General features: G+C 39.5%; 2 protein-coding genes across 4 annotated transcripts; both read left to right on the top strand.

Moving 5' to 3' along the window:
• Window positions 1-205: 205 nt before the first annotated feature.
• LOC121654718 lies at window positions 206-4,667 on the top strand. Its single transcript, XM_042008958.1, has 6 exons — window positions 206-304; window positions 2,642-2,696; window positions 3,322-3,669; window positions 3,831-4,088; window positions 4,196-4,336; window positions 4,546-4,667. The coding sequence occupies exons 2-6, from the start codon at window positions 2,645-2,647 to the stop codon at window positions 4,590-4,592; spliced, it is 846 nt and encodes a 281-aa protein (XP_041864892.1). The 5' UTR covers window positions 206-304; window positions 2,642-2,644; the 3' UTR covers window positions 4,593-4,667.
• A 7,100-nt stretch (window positions 4,668-11,767) lies between these two features.
• On the top strand, window positions 11,768-14,719 carry LOC121654527 (T-cell surface antigen CD2-like). Of its 3 annotated transcripts, XM_042008713.1 has the most exons (6): window positions 11,768-11,997; window positions 12,244-12,303; window positions 12,555-12,878; window positions 13,595-13,882; window positions 14,119-14,238; window positions 14,323-14,719. In XM_042008713.1, the coding sequence occupies exons 2-6, from the start codon at window positions 12,249-12,251 to the stop codon at window positions 14,361-14,363; spliced, it is 828 nt and encodes a 275-aa protein (XP_041864647.1). In that variant the 5' UTR covers window positions 11,768-11,997; window positions 12,244-12,248; the 3' UTR covers window positions 14,364-14,719. The 3 variants fall into 3 exon arrangements, with proteins under 3 accessions (XP_041864647.1, XP_041864649.1, XP_041864648.1); XM_042008715.1 differs by lacking the exon at window positions 12,555-12,878; XM_042008714.1 differs by lacking the exon at window positions 14,119-14,238.
• Window positions 14,720-24,191: the final 9,472 nt, after the last annotated feature.

Below are 24,191 nucleotides of genomic sequence, written 5' to 3'. Positions count from 1 at the left end.
GCAGACATTATAGACCACTAACTTTCAGTTGTAAAAAAAGTGGAATGATTTATTCTGGAGAGGCAGCAACTTACAACCACATATAATACAATATCACAAAATCCAGAATATTTTGGAATTCATTGAAAAAAAGTGTTAAAATGTCAGTAAGTACATAAAAGATAAACAGCTAAGTGACAGTTTCTCAGTGAACTGCTTCCTCATTTTTGCCACAAAGCACAAATAGAACAGATACACCACCAAACTGTCAGTGGAAAATTCACCAGCCCATCAACAAGAACCCACAGAAGATCTCCCTTTGTAGGTAAGTGATGCCAAGATTTAAACTGTAATCTAACCTGTCTTTTAATCTAAGTAAATAGAATTGATTACCTCATAGTAAAGAAGAAAAGTCTAAGACTTTAAAACAAGAAAAATGTATAAAAACAACTTTATATAGAAACAGGATTTCAGTCTATGTGAAATATCCCAAGTGGTTCCAAAAGCTGAATGTACACGCAATAGTTTTAACAAGCTGAATAGATTTATGTTGATTATTCATTTATAAAGGAAATTAATATATTTCATCAAAAATAAAAATAAAGTAATATGATATTTTGCAATTCCACATAAGAGTACAACTTAAAAGATGATGAGTTATTTATGCAATCTTACCTTAAAGCCATGTTGTCACGTTAAACAACGTTGCTACAAGGGAAAACTGCATACATAGCTCATCATGAAGGTAAAAGGTTATGCAATTTAGTTATATTAAATATACTTATTTACACTGTAAAACATTGTAAGTACTTTTAAATATGCTGATGTATAATAGTTTAAAACTCAGTATCTTGAAAATGAAAAAAAATTCTAAACTCTCAGTTATATTTAATTTTCTTAGATTGATGATTTTTTTCTTTCCATATTTGTTAATGGTGTTTGATATTTGGTCAACCGCAACTGGTATAAAGACTTTATTCATTATAAATTAGGTACAAATATTTTTACATACTGCATCTTATACATAGTTAATTATATAGTCACTAAACAATTTATTTAATTTAATAAATTTTTACTTGTCCTGTTGAGGATCGTAGCAGCAGAACGATGGTCTGGCTGCTGTTTTGTGCCGAACAAATTTGCTTTGCCAAGTGGAGCTAAATGGGTATAAGATATTATTATTTATTTATTTTCAAAAAATCTACTTTTATCATATTGCATTTTCATGGTGTGATTTAATCTTGATAACACATTTTAGCCTGGTTTTGGCATTACATGAACGTACACACGAACAAGACATTAGCTCAGCTTATGTGGTCAACTGACAGGAAGTGTGATGTACAGGCCTTGAAGATTTTATCAGCAAAACTGAACCAAGTGTAGATTTATTAAGTTATGATGAAAATAATTTGTCTCTGCTTGACTGTCAAGTTGCTAACTGTCACTGACACTTTCCATCTTCAGAAAACATGCACACACACACACACACACACACACACACACACACACACAAAAGAAAGAAACAATCTGAAGACAGCCCTTTTTTTTTTTTTTTTTTTTTTTTTTTGCTAGTGGTGTTATTTTTTTCCAGTAAGGGGTAATCTAACAAATGACTTCAAATATTACCTTTTTTCATCATTACAACTCCATTAGTAAGCAGAGGCACAGCTCGCCAACAGGCAAACCAGGCTAATGCTTGGGCCCCGAGCCAGAAGGGGGCCTCCGAAGGCCAACCAACTTTGAATCGAGACAGAGCAGTGACAATGCGGAAAGTTTGCAATGACAGTGGCCGACCACTACAGCCCCACCCCCACCTCTCAGTCTTGCCATGCACAAACAAAGGTTTATAAAAATGAGAAGTTTTCTGTCTGACAATGATACAAGAAAGATATAAAAACCAAGACAGTGGTACAGATAATCCAGAAGCTAATTTAACTCAGAGCTCAGTCTATCCTCCTGATGACTGCCTGGGTCGATCGGAAGGTAGGCGGATCGATTCCAAGCTTCCACTGACTACATGCTGAAGTGTCCTTGGGCAAGACACTTAATCCCACGTTGCCTCCTGATGTACCTATCAGGGTGTGAATGTGATGAGTAGTGTAAAGCGCTTTGAGGGTCAAACTGACTGGAAAAGCGCTAATGGAAAAGTCAATTTACCATTTAAAGCTAAAAATGTTAAATTATTGGGAACATAGGAAAGAAATCTGGGATGCACCAATAAAGTGCAAGAATGAAAGTTACTGTGTTTAAGTGGTGTTTATATTTTATTTTCCATGTCCAGTAGGCTTTATGTTTCTGAAAACTACTTATATATGTTCTGTGTTGGCTGTAAATGCAATCCTTAAAAGTCATAATGCAGGTTTCAGCACATAGTTTAAGTATTAACTATTAACTATTTTTTTTTAAAGTGTTCAGCACTGGAAAAAATGCCAGATGCTCAAAGGACGACCTGGACAATGAATATTTTGGAAACATTGTTAATATCTGATCACATAAAAAAAAAAACAAAAAAGAAAGAAAAAAAAAATTTTGAATCAATTTTTTGCGAAAAATATTGTTGGTGCAAAGATATATTTCTTTATTTTTATTATGTTTTTAGTTTTGGTATTAGAAAGCAACATATTTGTTTTGGTATTTTGTTAATAAGTTTTTTTCCTTACAGAAAATGACTTTGATCTACATAATCACTGCTTTGGGAGCAACAGCTCTGGTAAAAGGTACCGTTCATATTTTATACAACGTATTAACTTTGAGGTCATGCAGAGCAGGGATTTTGTCAGCTTGTAGAATTTAACATATTAATTCTATATAATGTGGGATAGTTATTATCAGAAAATTATCAAATTCATTGTTGTAAATTATTAAAATGACATTTTCATGAATTACTAATGTTAATATTTACTTGATGGTTATAAATTAACATTGATGTGGTGAGTTGGCGACCACTAGGTGACGCATTGTAACCAAGCAAGGATTGTTCTGTTCTGTTGTCCGTGCCTGACAGTGTAAATAAAATTGACTGCTCAGAAGTAGCATTGAAAAGTACCGAGCACTGTCAGCCTGGTTTGTACAATGTGTGTGCATGCAGAATGACAAAAGCAAGAACACAATAATCATAATTACAAATGAAAACATGAATAACAAAACCTGACCAAATGTATCTTTTAGAAATGAAAACGTTGTGAATCCGAGTGAAATAATATGAACACTGTGAAGACATTTTCTTCATGATAGAATTGAATGTGGTTATTGCTTCTTTTTCTACAAATCTGAAATGTGTCCTACCAGTTAAACATGCTGAAATGTTTTACTCATGGTTCTGGTTTTGTCTCCCCCCAACAGGGTCAGGGGTAATGGAATGCAATTTAACTCAACCTACTGACAACCTGCAGTGTTTTGGAAAACTCGGGGAGCCACTCACTTTTCACCTGCCGCCACTCACTTTCCACCTGCCAACTAAAACTACAAAAGCAAGTTTTAAAAGGGGCCATGACATCATTTTCAAATATCCTTGTGATAAAAGTTTGGAAATAAATGGCAAATGTGGTAAATTCTCCACAATCTATAAAAATGGAATTTTCCTGGTTGGGAAAACAACAAGAGAAATCTCTGGAAACTATCAGATGGAAACACATTCAGATAATGATGGTATACTGTTACAGAAAATCAACTTCTCCTTGAAAATTTTAGGTAGGAACCAAATTTCTTTGTCTGATATATAAACAGTACCAGTCCAAAGTGTGACCGCACTTTCCCAGTGGATTTAATGGGAAAGTGTGTCCAAACTTTTAATTTTTACTGTGTGTGTGTGTGTGTGGGTGTGTGTGTGTGTGTGTGTTTGTGTCTTCCAGCTCCAGTGTCAGAACCAATCGTGTCTCAGACATGTTTGACAGCAGAGCAGATGACAGTCAGCTGCTCAGCTGAGGGAGATGAAACAGAATTCACTTTGTCTTTGGACAGCAACGAGCTGATAAGGACCAGATCTGGGAAAGCAGAAGATCCAAATGTTACCATCAGCTTACATGGTCAGCTGGTCGGAAACCTGGTGTGTAATGTTCAAAACAACGTCAGCAAACAACAGACAGTCTTCCACCTGACAAGCTGCACAGGTACAAAAGATGTCATGATATATTTATAAACTGACTTTATTTCCTTAGAACTACAAACAATGGTACATCAGTCAATATCTCCAACAACTTCATGTTTGTATTTCCAGGTGCCAGCTCTCACTTCTGTCTTCTACCTGTGGCTGCAGCTGTGATCACAACTGTGATACTTCTTCTCTTTTGTTTGGCTGTTTTCCTCATTATCAAGCACTTCAATAAGAAAGCAAATTATACAACAGCTGTTAGACAAGGTAAGATGGCCACAAACTGGGTTCTCAGTAGAATGCAGAATAATGGGATACTTAATATTTCAGAAAATATTTTTTTTCTAATAAACATTCATTAAACATGAATTTATTTAACAAAAATTTACAAAGAGAAGAAATGTCAGTAATCACATTTAAGACATTTTAGTGGAACTGATATCCAAATCTTAGCTGTTTGTCTTTACTTCCTTCAGGTGATGCTGAAGAAGAAATTGTGTACTCAGATGTCAGAGTGACATGAGGTGCCCGTTAGCTTCATGATCAGGATGCTTATTACAATGATGGAAACATTACCAGTTTTCCTGGGTGTGATTCTCAGCCAGCTGGACCTAAACTCCACATCAGTCCTGACTAAACCTGTTTTTTCAAAGAAAAGTCAAAAGTATAATATCTGCTTTTCTGATAAATTCATTCATGTATAAACATTTTTTAATGATATAATGACTGATTTAAGGAGATAATTTGTGAAAGAGGGTGGCCGGTCGGGCCCGGGGTGGGCCGGGTGGGGGCCCCGGGCTCTGGGGTGTCGGGTCTCCCCCCTCTCCTGGGGGTGGGGGGTCTGCCGCTGCTGGGGGGGGCTGGGCCCGTCCGGATGTGCCGTGCCGGGGGTTGGTCCGTGCCCTGGTGCTTGGTCGCAGCCCCGGAACCTGGGTGGGGGTGTGTTTGTATATAGGTGGGTGTGTGTGTGTGTGTGTGTCTGTAGGTATGCTGGTGTGTGGGTGGGTGTAGAGGGATGTGTGTGCTGTATGTGTGTGTGGGTGTGTATGAAGGTCTAGGTGTGTGCGTGTATGTGTGTGTGAGTGGTGTGCGGGTGTGTGTGTGGAGGTCTATGTGGGATGTGTGTGTGGATGTGTGTGAAGGTGTGTATATATGAGTGTGTGCACGTGGAGGTCGAGGTGTGTGTGGAGGAGTGAAGGAGTGGGTGGAGGCGTGAGTATGTATGGAGGTGCTTGTGTGTATATGCAGGTATGTATGTGAGTGCGTGTGTAGTGGTGTATGTGTATGGAGGGGTATGAGAGTGTGTGTGTATGTGGGCACCGGTGTGTGCGTTTATAGGTATGTGCGTGAAGTGTGTGTGTGGAGGTATGTGCACGTATTGAGGTGTTGGTGTATAGAGGTGTGTGAGAGGGTGTGTGAGTGGCTGGGGGAAAAAAAAAAAAAAAAAAAAAAAGTGTGTGCGTTTGCAGGGGGTTAGGACGTGTCCTCTGGGGGGCGCCCTGGCCGGGTGTTGGGGGCGTGGGCCTGGGGTTCCCTTCCTTTGCCTCGCCCCCCTCCCACTCAGAAAGAGGAAAGTGGCCCCTTGGGCTGGTGGCTGGCCCCTGGGGGGGTTCGTGGCGTGCCTGGGTTGGGGTGCCTGCTCCGGGCCTGTGACGCCCTTCGGGGCCGGCGGGGGACGGGGGCGCCCTAAGCCACTGGCGGGTCGTCTTCCAGGGGGGAGGCTTACTCCCCTCTGGACCTACATCTCCTGACCCCTCCCCTCCTCCACTCTTCACTACATACACAGGTAGGGCTGTGGGAGGTGTGCTTGTTGCGCTGGGCGGGGCAGGAGGGTCATCATAGTGGCCCTGTTGCTTCGCCGAGCGGCAGCATGCCTCCCAGCTTTTAATTCCACTTAGTCACTGAGCACAAATAACATTTGCAACATACAAACACGTTTTGGGGGGTGGAACATGCGAGGTCAGGTGGGTGGGACTGCTCAGGTGGCCCCACCCCCTCCTCAATGCAGTTACTGCCCCCCAATTTTAACCCTCTTTTTTTAATTGCAAACAGCACATAATATATTCCATCACTAGTGGGGGAGGGAGGGGGGATGGGGTCTTCAAGCGCCCCTGTCTCCATGGATGGCCCGGGGGCGGGGCGGGCCGGGTGGCCTGTCGCGTTGGCCCGGGGCGTAGGCGGGCTGTCCCGGGGGGTTTTTGGCTGCTGGCCCTGGGGGGAAGGTGCTGTTTTGGGGGTGGGGAGTGGGGGGCGGGGGCGGGGTGGGGGGTTGGGGGCCTGGCTCGTGTCTCCTCGCCTCCTGGCTGGGGCTGTCCCCCCGGGGCGTGGGGTGGCGGGAGGATGGTGGTGGGGGGATGGTGTTTGTGTGTGTGTGTGTTGGGGGGGGGGGGGGAGATGGGTGGTGGAGGGATGGTGTGTGGGAGGGTGGGGTGTGTGGAGGTGGATGCGTGGTGTGTGGGAGGATGAATGGTGGAGGGATGATGTATGTGTGGGAGGAAGGGGTATGTGTGGGAGAATGTATGGTGCAGGGATGGGGGAGTGTGTGGGAGGATGGATGGTGGAAGGATGGTGTGTGTGCGGGAGGATGGATGGTGTATGGGAGGGAGGATGGTGTGTGTGTGGGGGAGTGGTGTATGTTTGGGAGAGTGGGTGATGGAGGGGTGGTGTGTGTGTGTGGGAGGATGGGGTACGTGAAGGTGGATGTTTGGTGTAGGAGAGGGAGGACGGTGTATGTGTAGGAGAATGATTTATGTGTGGGAGGATGGGTAGTGGAAGGAAGGTGTGTGTGTGTGTGTATGGGAGGTGTGAAGGTGGATGAATGGTGTATGGTGGAAGGATGGTGAGTGTGTGGGAGGAAGGATGGTGTGTGTGTGGAAGGATGGATGGTGGAAGGATGGTGTGTGTGTGTGGGAGGACAGAGTATGTGAGGGTTGAATGGTGTATGCGTGGGAGGATGAATGGAGGAGTGGAAGGAGAGTGTGTGTGTTTGTGTGTGTGTGTGTTGGTCTGGGGGGGGGCAGGACTGGTTCTCGGGGTGTGCGGCTGGGCGCTGGGGTGTGGGGCTGGCCTCTGGTGGTGGCCGTCTGGACGGGCCTGGTCACCCCGGGTGGCGTGCTGGCCCTCGGCCTGTGGGGGGGGGGGGGGGGGGGGGGGGGGGTTGTCCCTGCGCTCCTGGGCCCGGGCCCTCTGCCCCTTCTGTCCCGGGCGGCCGGTGCCCGGGGGGGGTCGGGGACTGCTGGCCTCGGCCCGCCGGGGCCGGTGCCCTGTGTCCGCGGGGCGGCTCCTGCTGGGGTCTCCTGCTGCTGCCTTCCTGGGCGGGCGAGTGGTCGTCTCTGTGGACCGGTCGGGATCTGTTGCCTGCGGGAGGGCTGGTGGCCTGGGTCTCGGGACCGCTGGCCTGACTCTGGCCTCTGTTCAAGTGAGGTGGCATCTGCATGATCACTCTGCATGGTCACTCCTTCCTGAACGTCTCCACACAGTCTTTGCGTCGCCGTGTGGCCGAGTTCTCCAACACATCCACACAGGTTTCTCTGCGCGTGTTCTTGAATACAGCAGTTTCACTTATATCTATTATCATATTTTGTTTCTTTTTTTTAATTATTTCTGTTCTTATTAGTATTATTACTCTTACTCTTATTATTATTATTGTTACAATTATCAACTAGTTGTGTAATGACCTACTGGCTAGGATGATCTTAGCTATATATGTTGTAAGTAGTATGGATTACATGGTCTTCTGTATGATGTTTCAAGTCCCCACCCGCACTCCCCACACCCTTTCTGTCCCTCTCTCTCCCCTCCCTCTTCTCTCTACTTTCTTTTCTCTCTCTCTCTCTCTGTCCCCTCCGGTCGAGTCCAGCATTAAGAGTCTGATTTAATAAAGTTTTTCATCAAGAGGGACTTTATACATGTAGTATAAATCCCTGCTTGATAGAGTAAAATTGCCCAGCACCAGACAGCAGCCAGACAATCATTCTGTTTGCAACGATGCTGGACAAGACAGGTTAAAAAAAAAAAAAAAAAAAAAAGAAATACTCTCCAGGATGATTTACAATACGTTTTAGCCTTCCAAGTCCATTAAAACTAAGGCTGTGAGCAGTATTAAAAGGAGGCTGTAATGTACATACTTCAGACTCCTTGTTGTCGCATAAATATATTTATTATCTTTTAAACAGAGGAACCAAAATTAATGGGTGACATTATAAAACATTTTTTGGTGGGCTTATCTGGACCCTGATCAAAACTTATTTAAGGAAATGAGTGTTTGCTTAGAAACGTATTTAAGGATACATATTTAAGGAAAATATTTTGATGGTAACAATGCTCCACTAAGGGAAGGTACTTTCAACAAATTGGCCACAACACAATATAATGAGCAAAATAAAGCAGATTTATTTGTACAACCCGTTTAATACACGAGACAATTCAAAGTGCTTATAAACACAGAAACCATAACAAGCAGCATCTATTTTAGAGGCAACACTACATTCAACACTTTCATCTTCATGGCACTCTCTTATAGTACCATTTCTGTGTCTGATATATCTAAAACCACACTGTGTCAAAGCCTGCAAGAATGTCAGTAACTGAAAAGTGTTTCCACGCAGGTTTGGTTGGTTTTAACCGTATAGATGAGAAACAATGTAAAACCCCAAATATCGCATGCGTATCCCATGAAGACAGCATCATAGTCTCAACCACAAAAGACACCAAGAAACAACTCCACAAGTAAGTAAATAGAAACATGATTTGTTGCATGGTTAAAATGGAAACTGTCTTGAGCTTTTCTTTAATGTTTTTTCTTGCAGCGCTAGATATAAGTGTCCTGTTAACCATGAGAGTTTCTACACTGCTGCTGAGGCAGCAACATAAAGAAATTCTGTCCATCACATTGGAAGTTTTTATTTTACCATGTGATTCAAACAAATATGTGAGGTGTGCTGAATATTAAGATAATGACTAAACAGTTTCAGATAAGCATGCAGAAAACATTTGAAAAAATAAATAAATAGAGCAATTCTTTTGATGATAACAAACTTCAGATGTGTTGCATTAACACATTTATCGGCCAATGATCCAGAACGACATAGACACCAACTACTAACTCAAACCCTTTGAAGAACCATTGAGAATAATGCATTGAGTAAAAAATGTAGTTTAAATATCTGATGTGAGTCAACTTTCTTGGTGCCTTAAAAGGAATAATTTCACTTAAGAGAACATTAATAAGAGAAAACTACTTTTTTAATGAAGCTTGGCCTTTGCATATCTTTTAAAAGACAGAAAATCAGATTTTCTTTGCAGCTGTTTGTTGGGGTAACAGCATCAGAACAAAGTGACCAAACTATAAATAAAGATGTGCTCAGGATGTCTGAGCAGTTTCAGTTTTGACAACACTAACTCAAGTAAAACCTGTGGCAGGTTTTGGGGGTTTTTCGAGTCTGGAGCGAATCGCATAATGGTCCTCATAGCGTGTGAAGACAAAATTGTTCTGGCAGCACTAAAACCCACATACTTCACTACATTAACAGTTTCACACTGCTGTAACGAGTAACACATATAAACATAGGATGCAAACTACAGTTGTATGCAGATACAGTATAAAAGTCTAAAAACTCTTTCTGTATGGGTACATCCATTTTGAATGTCAAAATCTTAACCCTTGATCCAGCTTCAAATTTGTGGACAAAATGTACATGCAGAAAAAACCGCTTTAAAATGATCATACATGAATATTTTTTCTTACCTCTTTTTAATAAATCACTTAAACAAATTCAAACCTGCTGATAACTACCAAACTATTAATTTTTAGGAGTTTGACTCTTTAAATGCCAGTTTAATTGTTTGAATTATTAATTTTTCATTTTTAAAAAGTCCATGAAAAAAGTCTTTCATCATAATAAATTGTAGGGGAATGGGCTTTGGTGGTTAGTAGTCTTAGATATATTAAAAAATAAGCTGCAAATTTTATTTGATTGGATTAGTATTTCTTATAAAGTGACAAAACACCTCATCGACTTCCATTAAAACATGTTATTCACCCTGTCATTACAGTTTAAGACTCTGCGTTCTGTAATGTCCACATTTCATTCATGTTGATTAGATGTTGTTTTTAATTTATTGTCCCCTGCACTTATTAGCTATATTTACATGGAGCACTTTTGATCTAATCAAACATCCAATCAGAATAAAAATGCGTCATGTAAACATATCAGGTAATCAGCCTCAGGTGGAAATAATTTTAAGTCTGACCGAGAGGGGTGATTTTAACCTTTTCAGGAAGAAACATCTATACATTCATTCCAATCATTTAGTGGTGTATGTATGGTGTCCCTGTGCATGCTTGAACCACATTGTTCCCTTTTAGCTGAGCTCCTCTGCTTGCTACTATTTGGAATTTTACATAACTCGGCTAAACACCCTGTAGTCCACTTCACAAGAAACCACTGAGTAGTCAAAACCCGTGATGACGTGGTTACCAATGACATTAGCTTTTGAAGGGGTCTGAGAAGACTCAGGATTGAGTTTTAGTTTTCTACATTTTTATGTGTTGCGTAGCAGCATCGTAAACAAACTGAAGTTATATCCATAAAACCCTGCTGTTTGTTACTGATGCTGTGTTGTGATTGTCATTTTCTAACACAGAACCAAATGATGACACTAATGTGAGCATGCTCAACCCATTTTTAGACTTGCCTTTAACAAATGCTTTTGTTTCCAATTAAAAATGTCAGAAAAAATGTGCCTCCATCACACTTTGCAGCTGCCTCTGTTCATAACTTTTATGGACAGAATTTCTAGGTGCAGCCGAGGTGTTGAGGGGATCCAGTTTGGTGGCCTCAGGATTGGATGTGCTCTTTGCGGATGATGTGATTCTGTTGGCTTCATCAGGCTGTGATCTTCAGCTCTCGCTGGAGTGATTCACAGCCGAGTGTGAAGTGGCTAGGATGACAATCAGCACCTCCAAATCAGAGACCATGAACTTAAGCCAGAAACTGGTTTAGTGCTTTCTCTGGGTCAGGAATGAGGCCCTGCCCCGAGTGGAGGAGTTCATGTAACTTGGGGTCTTGTTCACGAGTGAGGGAATCTACGAAACTGTCAATACAAGCAGCCGAAATGAGTTTTCTCTGCAGGGTCACTGGCTCTCCCTTAGAGATAGGGTGAGAAGCTCGGTGATCCGGGTGGGGCTGCTTTCCACATCGAGAGGAGCCAGATGAGGTGGCTCGGGCATCTGGTCAGGATGCCTCCTGGACGCCTCCGTGGTGAGGTGTTCCAGGCACATCCCACCAGGAGGAGACCCCGGGGAAGACCCAGGACACTGGATGGACAATGGATGGATGAAGTTTTTGCCAGTATGTTAAAATGTGAAGTTGAATAAATATGAACACAAATTTAGTGTAATAATTCAGTTATGTCTTGTATCAAGTTTTGTCTTAGCTAAGAGAGACTTTTAGGTCTCTTCTAGGCCTGCATTGTGTGTCAAAGACAAGGTTAAGAGGAAGAAAAAACATTTCTGGTTTTTAGACACCAGGTTCCCATACAGTTACATGTGCATATATTTCTACTGAATTCATGCCATTAACCATCACGGCCACAGCCACACAACTTCAACTCCACTTATTTATTTATATAACATTTCCTTTTTTTTCTTTGATAAAATGAAATCATTCCTCCATCATTCCTCAACTGTCTGAGAAACCACAGTATTGGTCAGCATCTACCTTTAGATGAAAGATGTACAATAAGTTTCTGGGTAACTACATGATCAGTTTCACTACTTTGTTCTCCGGCAGGTTGTGTGTGACAACACACCCCGCGAGTACTTTCATCTACCAAGACCAAATAAAGAAAAGCATAGACCAGCCTCCTATCTGTGGAAAATTCGCAGGTCAGTCTCAGAGAGCAAGAAAGCATCACACCACTGTGGGGTAAGTCTTTTATTTACAAGTGTTGTGAGTTGCAGAATTATTGCAGTATTACAGTGCATCTTTATATTTTCATTATTTACTAGAAATACTGAGACGAATGACCAAGTTTTGCTTCTCTAATTTTAAAAGCTCAATTTTAGTTCAAGTCAACTTTTTGACGTGATACTACATTAATGTGTGAAACTGCATCCATACTGTGTACTACCATACAAAATGTCATCTAAGTTTTACATGTTTATGTTACAGACACAATGAAAACCATCTACATGATCTACGCAGCTCTGGCAGCAACATCTCTGGCAAATGGTATGCTAAGTTTTAATTCAGAAATGTGAACAGTGGATTGGGTACATATTTAGTTACAAAAAAAATCTTTTTTTACAGTGACAAAATACAAAAACAATTTACAGGAAATATGGAAATGTTTCATTATTTTTTTTTTTTTTGCCTGTTTGAAATGGTTCATACTAGCTATTAATAAAAAAGATGGATTTTTTAATAATTCTGCTTTTAACTTGAAACATTTCATTTTGTTTTACGTTGTTTTTATCTTTTAGGTCCTTTTCAATGCATTTTTCTAAGATCCGCTGAAATTCATCAGTGTTTTGGAGCAGTAGGACAACCACTGATCTTTTATCTGTCAAACAAAACAAATGTGGACATTAGGTTGTTAAAGGATGGTAAACACAGGATTCTAAAGGCGGAGAGAAATGGGAAGGTGACAATTGAAGAGGAACATGCAAATGATTATGAAATCATCTACAACGGAGCATATAAAATAAGTAACGCCCCAAAAAGACATGCTGGAGATTACATGCTGGAAGAATATGGATCTGATGGTAAAATCTTAAGAAAAGTGATTGTGCATCTAAAAATACAAGGTAGGCAACATGTCTTATTTTAATTATTGGTGGATTTGTTCTAGATAATCTGCATGTATGGTTATTTTGCCACATAATATGGCATGTTCACTTAAAAATGGAAATATCTCGACATAACACTGATTTTACTGCCATTTCATTTTTGATATTTTATCATGTCAGTTTTTTTTTCTATAGATTTTATACTTTATTATGTTGATTGTATAATTGCATATAAAAGTGTTGAACACATCTTGCTTAGCTATTAAAAAATGCCAGGAAACAAACATAACAGTTGATGAGCACAAGCAATAATGATGTTAAAATTTTTTTCTCTTGTTGTCAACATTTAACAAAATCACTTCTGATTCCTCACCCTGCTTTTAGCGCAGATACCCAAACCTTCACACTAAAACAAGTAAACTATGTTGACTATTTCTTTACTGGATTTGGTACGAGTTTATAAAACATTGGAAGTCTATGGCACAAAAGAATGAAATTTGCCAACAACAAGGAAAATACGGGATATCACCAAACCCTGCATTTGGTCTTTTGTACAGGCTGCAAGCTGGTTTGTTATACATTAAAAATTATATAACGTGTAAAAACCAAAAAGAGAATTCTAGTCCATAATCCTTGAAGTTGTAGTGATGAAAAAGTTGGAAAGTTACTGCTGAAGCAAATCTTTACTTGCATGTTGCGTGTTGTTCATGCATGACTTTGTGCTTATCTTGCAGCTCCAGTGTCAAAACCAGCTGTGTCTCAGACGTGTTTGTCACATGAACTTATGGAAATCACCTGCTCTACTAAGGGAGATGAAGCAGAGTTGATTTTGACATTGGATGATAAGTCTGTTGTTCAAACCAGAGACCATAGTCAGTCCCGGATCAACTGCACAGCTAAAGAATGCAGTGTTGCAAATGTTTCCATCAACTTGTACGGGCAGCTAGCTGGAAAAATCATGTGCCAAGTTCAGAACAATGTCAGCAAAGATGAAACAGTGATATACCTGGCACCCTGCAAAGGTACAGTATTTAAAACGATGTTGCTTCAAATATTTTAATTTATCACTGATATTTCATCACATGTTCCTTCAAAGGGATTACATCTATTTTAATTAACTACATTCATTTAGGAATCTGCCTTTGGGTCACACTGAATTATTTTCATGTTTAAGAGTCTCAGCTACTGTTGATCTGAAAATAAACAAGAAAAAAAATATTAAGAAATTCTTTTCAACACTAAAATTTGTATCCACTAGGTCTTCATGCTGTCAAAGTGGCTGTGATAGCTGGTGTTGCAACTCTCTATCTCTTTGCGGCCTTGGGTCTTGTCCTACTTGAAGTTTGTAAAAAACCAAGACCCACAACAGTTAATGAAGGTATGTAAAATATGTGAAGGTTTAGCTTGGAGAAAAAAAAAATTCACATTCTGCTCCAAATAACATTTATCATGTTTTTTCCAGGTAACGGTGAAAACAAGATTATCTACTCAAATGTTTGGTGATGAGAAAAGCTGGACCCAATAAACACAGCAGGAATAGATAACTTTTCCACAACAATATTTCTGCTCACATGTTTTTACTTTTCAGTAATGAGGGATTGTTGTATCTATGGCTTGTGAATGTCATGAACATTGTGACTACCTGTACAAGTTTTCTATGTGATGTAATTAGGATTAGCAGATTTTTTTCCTTCCTTCTGAAAACAGCATTAAAAAGCATTATGATTTCATGTGCTTGCTTTAAAAAAAAAAAAAAAAGAGAAGCTCTCTTGGGATTTAATTTCTGTTGCTAAAAGCTTGTAATTCCTTGCAAAGAAAACTGTTAATGTTATTTACATGTTTTTGCTTTTCTTTTATAAATATTGGCAATTTTTTATTCTATTATTACAACAATTAAACAATACAAACAATTAAAGACAAAAATAACATAAATATTAGTGTTTTATTCATTTGAAATATATTTAATTTCATATCTGATTTAAATTTGTAGTTAGTAATAGTTTAACATTGAGTCTGTTGTGTGAAAAACATCTGGAAGATACACAATTTGCAGGCGAACTGGGACAAAAAATGAGCCATTGCATTGTTTTTTTTCTTTTTTTTAATTTTTTCATTAATTATGCAGAATTATTTTCCTTCGTGTTTACATGGACATAGTAATTACATCTTAAGACTTACACGGAAAACATGTTTAATCACCTTTACTGAATTCCTCTTAAGATCAGGGGGTTGAGAAAGGTTCTGACTGGACAAAGGGCGGACGTGACGTATTTACGTTTACTCCAGTTCCTGCTTCTTTTCTTTTTGTCTGCAACATGAAAGACCTCATAACAAGAACCATTTTCACTCTGATTTTGATTATAGTTTTGAAGCAGCTGCTCGACACCAGCATACTACTTTACTTTGGTCAGCTGAGGAGGAGAAGGGAGACAGAGTACCGTACCGTCATCACGACAGGACAAGGGAACGCAGAACGTCTGGAATTAATTTAAAGCAGAATGAACGTTTACATGATCAATAATTTAATTCAGATTTAAAATTAGAATAAACCAGCCACATACTTCAGATTTGATTCATTCAGAATGGCCATTTTCATTTGGAATTAGGTGTTTTTAAGGTCATTTTAAAGAGGATTTAATTTTTATTCTGAAGTGAAGTGGAATTAGAACTCTCGTGTAAATGTGGCCAATGATTCAGTCCAGAATTATTGAATTCTCAGATAGGGAGACAAACATATGGAGAAAGAATGTAAATAAATAAACAATCTTATGAAGTTCTATTTGAACACAACCAGTGAACCAGTAAACACAACAGGTTAACCAGCTGACATCATCAGTTTATTTCATAAATGTAAGGACACAAACTAAGGTGGTAATAAAACAGCTGTTTTATCGTCGTCTCTTCATCACTTCATCATAACTTTGTAAACAGCTTCGTGTTTGCTGCCAACTGGCTCGTATGGATCAGACTTGCTGGGTTTAATGGGTCTCTTTACTCAGGGCAGAACCTGAGTGATGTGAAGGCAGTGCAGCTTACCACAGCTTCTACCACCATCCATGGCAGCTGATGAAAGCACTGCTGTGGCAAACATGTCAAAGATCTTTGCACATTTGGCAGTGTCTTTTCTCTTACTTTTATTTTTTTTAATTGCACAGTTTCTCCATGCGTCCTCTCCGTTTCCTCTCCTTGGTTCAGACAGGCAGCTGCATTCATTGGCACAGAGCCAAAAATGGGTTTAAACTATCTGATTAGTTCAGTCTGGTGTAAGTTAAGAACAGAACCAATGGGCCGCTGATCACAGTGCTTTATGGTGCCGTGGTCTGGAAAGAAAGTTCTGTGCTGACTACATTAAAAGACAGATAAATCTAAAACCAAAGGAAATGAGCAGTATTTGCACAATAACCCAAACTGGATAACCCAGTAGTTTTTAGTGTGTCTCTTTCTATAAACCAGCTGGTAACAACTAACAACAGAGTAATAAGTCATTCTACACTACTTATGATGTTTGACTGACACAACTGATGTTTTCTTGTTGTTGCGCCCTCTTCCTATGCTGTGGTTAAATGGCCCCACCTACTGGTTATTAAGAGGAGCAAAACTAGCAAGACCTCAGTGACCTCTTGACACCAGTGTTAGAGGTTAAATGAAAAGCCATCCACCACAACATCACATCTACATTATTCCAACACGTAATCTTCATCATGTTTGTGTTGCGTTGCTTATCTTGTATGCTCCATTGTACATGATATAGAGTATTATTGCATATTTGCATGTTACCTGCAATCTGTGTGTGTTGTCACTCACAATTTGCCCGTAAACTCCAGTCGTCTTGTTACTAATAATTCTTAAAGTTGTATTTTTTGAGTAATATTGTAATTCTTTTGTGATATAAATTGATTTAAATAGAACATCACAGCAAATTTTTGGTAATATATTGTGGATGTGAAGCCAAATAAGGCAGACTGAATGTCAAAGTTTATGTGGTCGATTGGTAGGAAATTCAATGTACAAGTTTTACAATTTGCCGTTTTTTACTGTGTTGTATCAACAGAAAGAGCCAGTGCTTACAAATAATTACTGTTTTATCTGCTCTACTATCTGCTCTGAGAATGTAGAGTATCCGTCTGTTTTCTCAGATATGCAGTCATTCTGTGGCATCGGTGTCATAAATATTGAAAGAGCCTACCCTTTAACCCTGGGGTCCAACCTTGGAACCACTACTACTACTACTACTGTCTCATTACTTTGCTAGTTAAAGCTTTGTTAATCCTCATAACAATTTTTCAGGTTGCTTTATGTCATGTTTCATATATTGCTTTCTTTAACCTCCTTGGTATCCTGCTATGGTATCCTGTACCTGCCACCTGGTTACCCATACGAATGGCCCAAACTCTTCCTAACTGCACTGCCAGGTAATGTAAAAGACAGTTTCTGTTCATGTTTACAGATGGTAAACAATTTCAAGGTTAATACAAATTATGAGAGGGACTGCCAAAAAATATATGTATTCATGCACACAGGTACTGTTGGTTCGCTGTCCTCTACCTCCTCCTCTGCTTTCTGCTCTTCCCATCCTTGGTATTTGCCCTCTCCATGGCTGGTTGGAAGGTGATGACTAGGGTTGGTGTATCAGTCATTATAATGATTGTATCTTTTGCTACTGTACACAGCCTCCAAGTACACAGACCTGATTGTTTGCCACTTAGACTACAGAACTGGGACTTTCTTCCCATTTGGATGACCTCATTGCAGCCTCTGGATGACCTCATCACCAGAATGACCGTGTGGTGCAGGCAAAGTAGAGGTAAATATGTCTGCTGCCGTGTCTGATAGTAGTTTCTGTTACATTTAGACAGTGATACCTCTCTTTGTATCCACTCCTAAACACTGAATTCTCTCCTTGATATTTTGCTTCTAGGCTGAGGCTTTAAGGAAGATAACAGACCTGTAACATCGTTGGAGAGCACTGCTGCCAACTCTGAAGGAAGCATAAGGGGACAATTGAAGCTAAATGGAGAAAACCAAGAAACTGCTAAAAGTGTGATAAAACAAAGAGAATTAAACAATCCTGGATGTTCTGGTTTACAATATAATGAGGACAATAAGAAAGAAAATGCAAACAACATGCCTTTAGGGGGCAGCATGCGTCACACCGAAGAGAAAGACACAATCTTTAATAATCAAGACATTTATCTTTATAGCACTCAGTTGTAGTGCCATTACTGTGTCTGACACATCTACAAGCACGTTGTGTCAAAGCCTGCAAGAATGTCATTTACTAAAGCGTGTTTCCACTGTGGTCTGATTGATTTTAACCTTATAAATCAGAATCAGTGTAAACCTCAAAGATCACACCAAGACAGCAGAATAAACATCACTTCAAAGACATCAAGAAACAACTCAAAATGGACAAGTGGGGATGTGATTTGTTTCATGGTTAAAATGGAAACTATCTGGAGATTTTATTAAATTTTCTTTTTTGCTCTGTTTACACATAAGTGTCGCCTTGATCCTGCAAGCTTTTCTACTGCAGCTAATGTAGCAACATAAAGACATAAAAGTTGTGTTTTTATTTCTTACTATGAACTCTTAATCTTACATTGTTTAGCTTTGTAAATGACAAAGTTAACAGACCCTGTGTGTAGATAAGCTGTTGTTTTAATCTTGCCATGTTTCTCAGAGATATATGTGAGGTGTGTTGAATATTAAGACAATGATTTATTGGTATTAGATAAACATGCAAGATGAGAAGCATATGAAAGAATCTGAGCAATTCCTTTTAAGACTTTAGATGTGCTGCAGTTTATGACACATTTACCTGCAAATAATCCAGGAACAACATGAACACCAACTACAAATTCAAACCCTTAAAGGACAACAGAAAATACGTTTACTAAGCATTGCATTTTAAATGTCTCTTGTGAGTTTCTTAGTGCTGTTAAAAAAATAAAATAAAAATAACAAGAGAAAACTATTTTTGAAGAAGGTTGATCATTGGGGAAACAGCATCACAACAAACTGACTGAACTATAAATAAATAACCTAAATGTAAAGGATGTCTGAAATGTTTCCGTTTTGGCAACACCAATGCAAGTAAAACCTGTAGTAGAGTTTTATAAACAGGATTGCAAAAAATAGTTGCAAGCAGATACTGTTTAAATGTCTATAACTCAAGCTATACCATAGATGTAGTAAAAACCGCAATATGTATCTTTGAGATGTAGTGAAATAAAAGTATAAGATGTTGAAAGGTGGGTAGGGTTTTGAACATACACATCTATTTTCAGATTTCTGTGAGACTCTTTAGTATGACATCTTGTTTGTGGCAAGTAAATAAACTGAAGAACTGCTGTACAGATGTGGTAAAAATGATTTGGCCAGTGATTTGTTCCATAGGCAGCGGGGATGGTTATGTAATGTCCCTTTAATTACTGTGTTGATACGATGAAAAGAAAGTGAGCAAATGTATCTGAATATTCAGAGTAAAGATGCATGGTGAACTACAAATTTAGCCCAGAATATGTATTTGATATTTTAGGACACTAGATTTTCCTGAGAAGATCATTGAAATTAGAATGGAGCCAAATAAAATTTAGATTAATTAGTGTAAAACAAAACAATAATTTAAGTTCTGGAGGGTTGCTGTTGGCAGGCCGCCTGCACCTTTTTGTTTTACAGCAGATCAATACAAAGCCTCATTAAACACACTGCTGTTTGTTCACTGTGTTGTGTAGGGGATGTGGAGAATTATCCATTATGTTCAGCAACTTCTGAAGTTTCATGATCGTTATTTCTAACGCAGGACTGAAAATTCACACTTATGTAAGCGTGGCCATTCTGTCTCAGGACGCCATAAACAAATGCTTTAGTTTAAATTAAAAATGTAAAAGTAAAACAAATAAAAGTGCCTGCATCACTGTCTGCAGTAAACAGACAGTGATGTCTTAAATGTATTGGAGCTCCCAGCCTTTAAATGATGAGGGCTGACATCAGTCTGGGCAGCTGTGCTCCATTTGTGCATAGTTTGTCAGTATGGGATCGTTGTCTTGTGTGTTGGTCTGTGACTAACCCCTTTGTAGTTGTGTTAGTGAGCTTTCTCTGGACAATTTAGGATCTGGTGAAAAAACACTCTTTGTTGTTGTAAGCTCGTATTGTATTCTGCTTAAAGATGCTCTCGTTTGGAGACTCTTTTTGTTTAGTTTAATGTGAGTGGTTTAATTCCTCAGATGACTGTTGATTGATTGTTTAGGTTGTTTGTTTTGTTTGTGAAACCTTTTATCTGTGATTGCCTGAATAAGGACACCTTTAGTTACTGTTTTCTTTGTTTATTTGTTCCCAGACCTGTTTTTTTTCTGATTGTGGACAACTTTTTGTTTGATTAAATTGAACCCAATTGAGGTGATTTTGTTTATTGTTAATAAAAATATTACTTATACTATTACATTGTTTCTGGCCTGCTTTGTTACTGACCCTAATTTCCCCTAGCATATCAGGGTTTGTAACACCAAGGTTGAAAGGAGGAAACAAGCTGTGTTTGTTAGATATCAGGTTACCTCTGATTTAGAATTACATCTGAACATGTGCAGATATTTCTACTGAATTCACTGATGTCTTTCATTACCAATGTTAGCTACAAACCAAGACACAGGAAGTGCTTTTGCTCCATGCCTCTCTTCATATAAACACATACCCACAAAAAAGTTTCTGTCCGTCATATAGAACTGAAACTGTTTTCTATTTATACGAGAACTGCCTAAGTGATACGGTACACAAATAAAGTAGACAAAAATAAATTACACATCTACTTTTCTCTCTCTTCTCTCTACATTTTTTTGTACATTAATGAATATTGAAACTACACATATAAACATCAAACTGAGTGTATAACAAAGTAAAATTTCTGGCTTTTCTTATAACTAATCATGAAATATTTAGTGCTGGAGGGACCAGGCCCAAGCAAAACAGTCTGGGCAACAAAGTTCTGGGGGACGGCCCGAAGGTCACGCAGACAGCAGGCTTGGTTCAAGGGGTTGGCCTGGAGGCCGCACAGAAAGCAAGCTTGATTCAGGGGGGCGGCCCGGAAGCCGGGCAGATGGCCGACTTGGCTCAGGGGGTTGGCTCTGAAGTTGAGCCAACAGCAGGCTTGGGAGTAGCGGCTGTGCAGGCTTAGGCTAACCCTGTGCAGACGGCTTCTCTGGAGGCTGCGCAGACTGGAGTATCCACATTGTGACAAGCCCCAGAACCAGAGACAGGAGAGGAGCGATCTCCCCTGTGGCGTAGACCGCAGACGGCGAAGGAGGAGCAAAGCCCTCAGCGGAGTAGACCACAGGCAGCGGAGGAGGGGTGATCTCCTCGGCACCGGGAACCAGAAGTGGGTGAGGAGTGTCTTGACCAGAGACCCCCTCAGGGACAGGAACCAGAAGAGAGGCGTCTCGACCAGGGACCCCCTCAGGGACAGGAGTCAGAAGCTAAATGGACCTGGGCGCAGCTGAAGAGCTGAACAGGACCTGGGAGCCGGTGTGGCAAGTTGCAGTGCTGGCGATGTGGATCTCAGAGCTTGTGGCGACATCAGGGACATGGGGTATGGAGTTGGCGGAGCTGGCGAAGACTCTGGAGATGTGAGGCGTGGAGCTGGAGGTGAAGGTATGAAGCAAGGTCGACTGGAGCCCTGCCTTCTTCTGGCCACTGTCGTGGTCTATGCAGACCCATGAGACGTGCAGCCCTATATAGTGTTGGCCTTGTTGCCAGTCTGGACCCCCAGAATGGTGGCAACCTCTCAGGAGAATTGTTTGCCAGGGTGGCACGCCACTCTAGCCAGCTCACCAGTTCCGCTGAACTGATATACAGGTGGCCCTCTGGGTCCTTGGGTGACCAGTTCCATCTGCCTGCTGGGTCCATGTCTGATCAGATCCTTCTGTCATGAATGGCGGCAGAGGTGAGGACCCAAATGCAGACAGGAGGCAAAATTCGTTGCAGGTACAAGGGTTTATTTTCAAAAAGCAGGACAGGGAACCACACATGACAGGGAGTTCACCAAAAGGATCTGACAACCACAACTGAAAAACATGGGGTATTTATACAGAGTGGGAATAATCAGGAGCAGGTGAAGTCAATGGGGGATTAGACCAGGTGAACTAATAAAGCAGGAACAGAACACATAGTACATGAGAGAAAGCTACCAACAGGAAACTAAACTAAACATAACAAACACCTAAACCATGATTCTAACAGGAACTATAAACCAAAATCATGGCAAAACTAAAACATGACACAAACCATGATCATGATAGTACTTAAACAGAACACAAACCCAGAGACAGCCCAAGATCATGACACTTGTAACCAATAGAAGACCTAGTAGTTCCATAGAAAAATGATATACTTTTCCATTTTGTAATTATTAATCTGAGAACTTGAGTGTGTCAAAATGAAGCTTGGCTTTGTGAGACTAGCATTAGTTTATGTTTAGGATGATACATAAATCACCTTTCCAGAGTTTTAAACTACATTGAAAATTAAATATTTAGGTATGATTGTTGGAAGTATATGAGACAAGGAATGGAAAGAGGTGTCTGGGAACTGCCAACTCTTAGAAGGCTTCAAATCTTTGCAGGAACTGATTTGCTGTTGTTTGTTTTGGGAAAGAGGGCGAGTTTCTGTAAAGAATTTTAGACCCCTGCTGTACAGCAGCTACTAACATGTTAGGTGATAAGATGCAGTTTGGTTGGAGTTGGACCTAGTCATGATTGGTTCAGATTTCTGAAAGAAGTGTGTTTAGTCAACAAAAAACTTCGCTTTTTAACCGGCAGTTTTCCAGCAGTTGTGTATTCTCTTTTCAGAAGCAGCCAGTCGTCAGGTCATTGTTTCATTACCTGATCAGTAAAATCCCCAAATTATTTTCTGCTTGGCCTGTTTGTCCCAGGGTCACTACACTGCTTATGGTGTTTAAATGCATTGCATAAAAACTTATTTGTTCATACTTTGACTTAAATCTAACAGAGGATAGTCCAAATAATTAATTACTCACTCAATGCAACATTACTTCTGATATCTGAAAAAAATCAAATCCAAAGCCTTTATGAAATCCACATCCTTCAAAACAAAAGCCTTCATTGCATAAAGAGTCTGTCTTTTCTCTAGTCATATCTTGCACTTACTGAAATCCATGCCAGTTAGTAAATGCCTTTAAATTAGTTTGAACTAGTAAATTGTCTGAATAAAATCACACATACTAAACAAACTGAACATAAGTGAAGCAATGATTTCCTAGTAATAATTAGGATTTGGTCGAAATTAAAACATAAATTCAAAGACATATTCCATTAGTTACATTTACAAAACAATGCAAAATCACTGAAAGGACAATATAATAAATAAATAAGATGAATAATTTAAGATCAAACTACCCGGTGTACCTTAATCTGACTATTATGTTGAGTATGATCTTGTTCATATTTTTTGTGCCTTTTTTAAAGTAACCTCTGAAGTTCAGAGTCAACTTAATTTTTTTAATGCAATTACAATTTTGATTTCATAACATATTATATATATATAAGGCAGGATATCAAGCATAGAAAGAAATTTATTTACATTTGTTTTAAGTCTGCAAGTTCAGCCTTCTGTTCATATGCAAACAGCTTCTGTGCTTTCATTCTGTCAGCTCTAAGATGAGTTTGTCGTTTTGACAGCTACAAATAGCTGTGCGGACATTATAGACCACTAACTTTCAGTTGTAACAAATAAGTGAAATGATTTATTCTGGAGAGGCAGCAACTTACAACCACATATAATACAAGATCACAATATGCAGAATATTTTGGAATTCGTTGAAAAAAAGTATTAAAATGTCAGTAAGTACATTAAGATAAACAGCTAAGTGACAGTTTCTCAGTGAACTGCTTCCTCGTTTTTGCCACAAAGCACAAATAGAACAGATACACCACCAAACTGTCAGTGGAAAATTCACCAGCCCATCAACAAGAACCCACAGAAGATTTCCCTTTGTAGGTAAGTAAGATTATTTAAACTGTAATCTAACCCGTCTTTTAATCTAAGTAAATAGAATTGATTACCTCATAGTAAAGAAGAAAAGTCTAAGACTTTAAAACAAGAAAAATGTATAAAAACAACTTTATATAGAAACAGGATTTCAGTCTATGTGAAATATCACAAGTGGTGCCAAAAGCTGAATGTACACACAATAGTTTTAACATGCTGAATAGATTTATGTTGATTATTTATTTATAAAGGAAATTAATATATTCCATCAAAAATAAAAATAAAGTAATATGATATTTTGCAATTCAACATAAGAGTACAACTTAAAAGATG

This window comes from Melanotaenia boesemani, chromosome 15 (assembly GCF_017639745.1).
Source record: "Melanotaenia boesemani isolate fMelBoe1 chromosome 15, fMelBoe1.pri, whole genome shotgun sequence".
Classification (NCBI taxonomy): Eukaryota; Metazoa; Chordata; class Actinopteri; order Atheriniformes; family Melanotaeniidae; genus Melanotaenia; species Melanotaenia boesemani.
The sequence above is the reverse complement of the archived record's forward strand: the minus strand, read 5'-3'. Positions and strand labels throughout refer to the sequence as shown.

Excerpts from the sequence above, each read along its gene's own strand:
- LOC121654718 (XM_042008958.1), top strand. The coding sequence starts at position 2,645 with ATGACTTTGATCTACATAATCACTGCTTTGGGAGCAACAGCTCTGGTA. Across the intron at positions 3,670-3,830 it reads CTTCTCCTTGAAAATTTTAG|CTCCAGTGTCAGAACCAATC; the intron begins GTAGGAACCAAA and ends TGTGTCTTCCAG. Across the intron at positions 4,337-4,545 it reads TACAACAGCTGTTAGACAAG|GTGATGCTGAAGAAGAAATT; the intron begins GTAAGATGGCCA and ends TACTTCCTTCAG.
- LOC121654527 (XM_042008713.1), top strand. The coding sequence starts at position 12,249 with ATGAAAACCATCTACATGATCTACGCAGCTCTGGCAGCAACATCTCTG. Across the intron at positions 12,879-13,594 it reads TGTGCATCTAAAAATACAAG|CTCCAGTGTCAAAACCAGCT; the intron begins GTAGGCAACATG and ends CTTATCTTGCAG. Across the intron at positions 13,883-14,118 it reads ATACCTGGCACCCTGCAAAG|GTCTTCATGCTGTCAAAGTG; the intron begins GTACAGTATTTA and ends TGTATCCACTAG.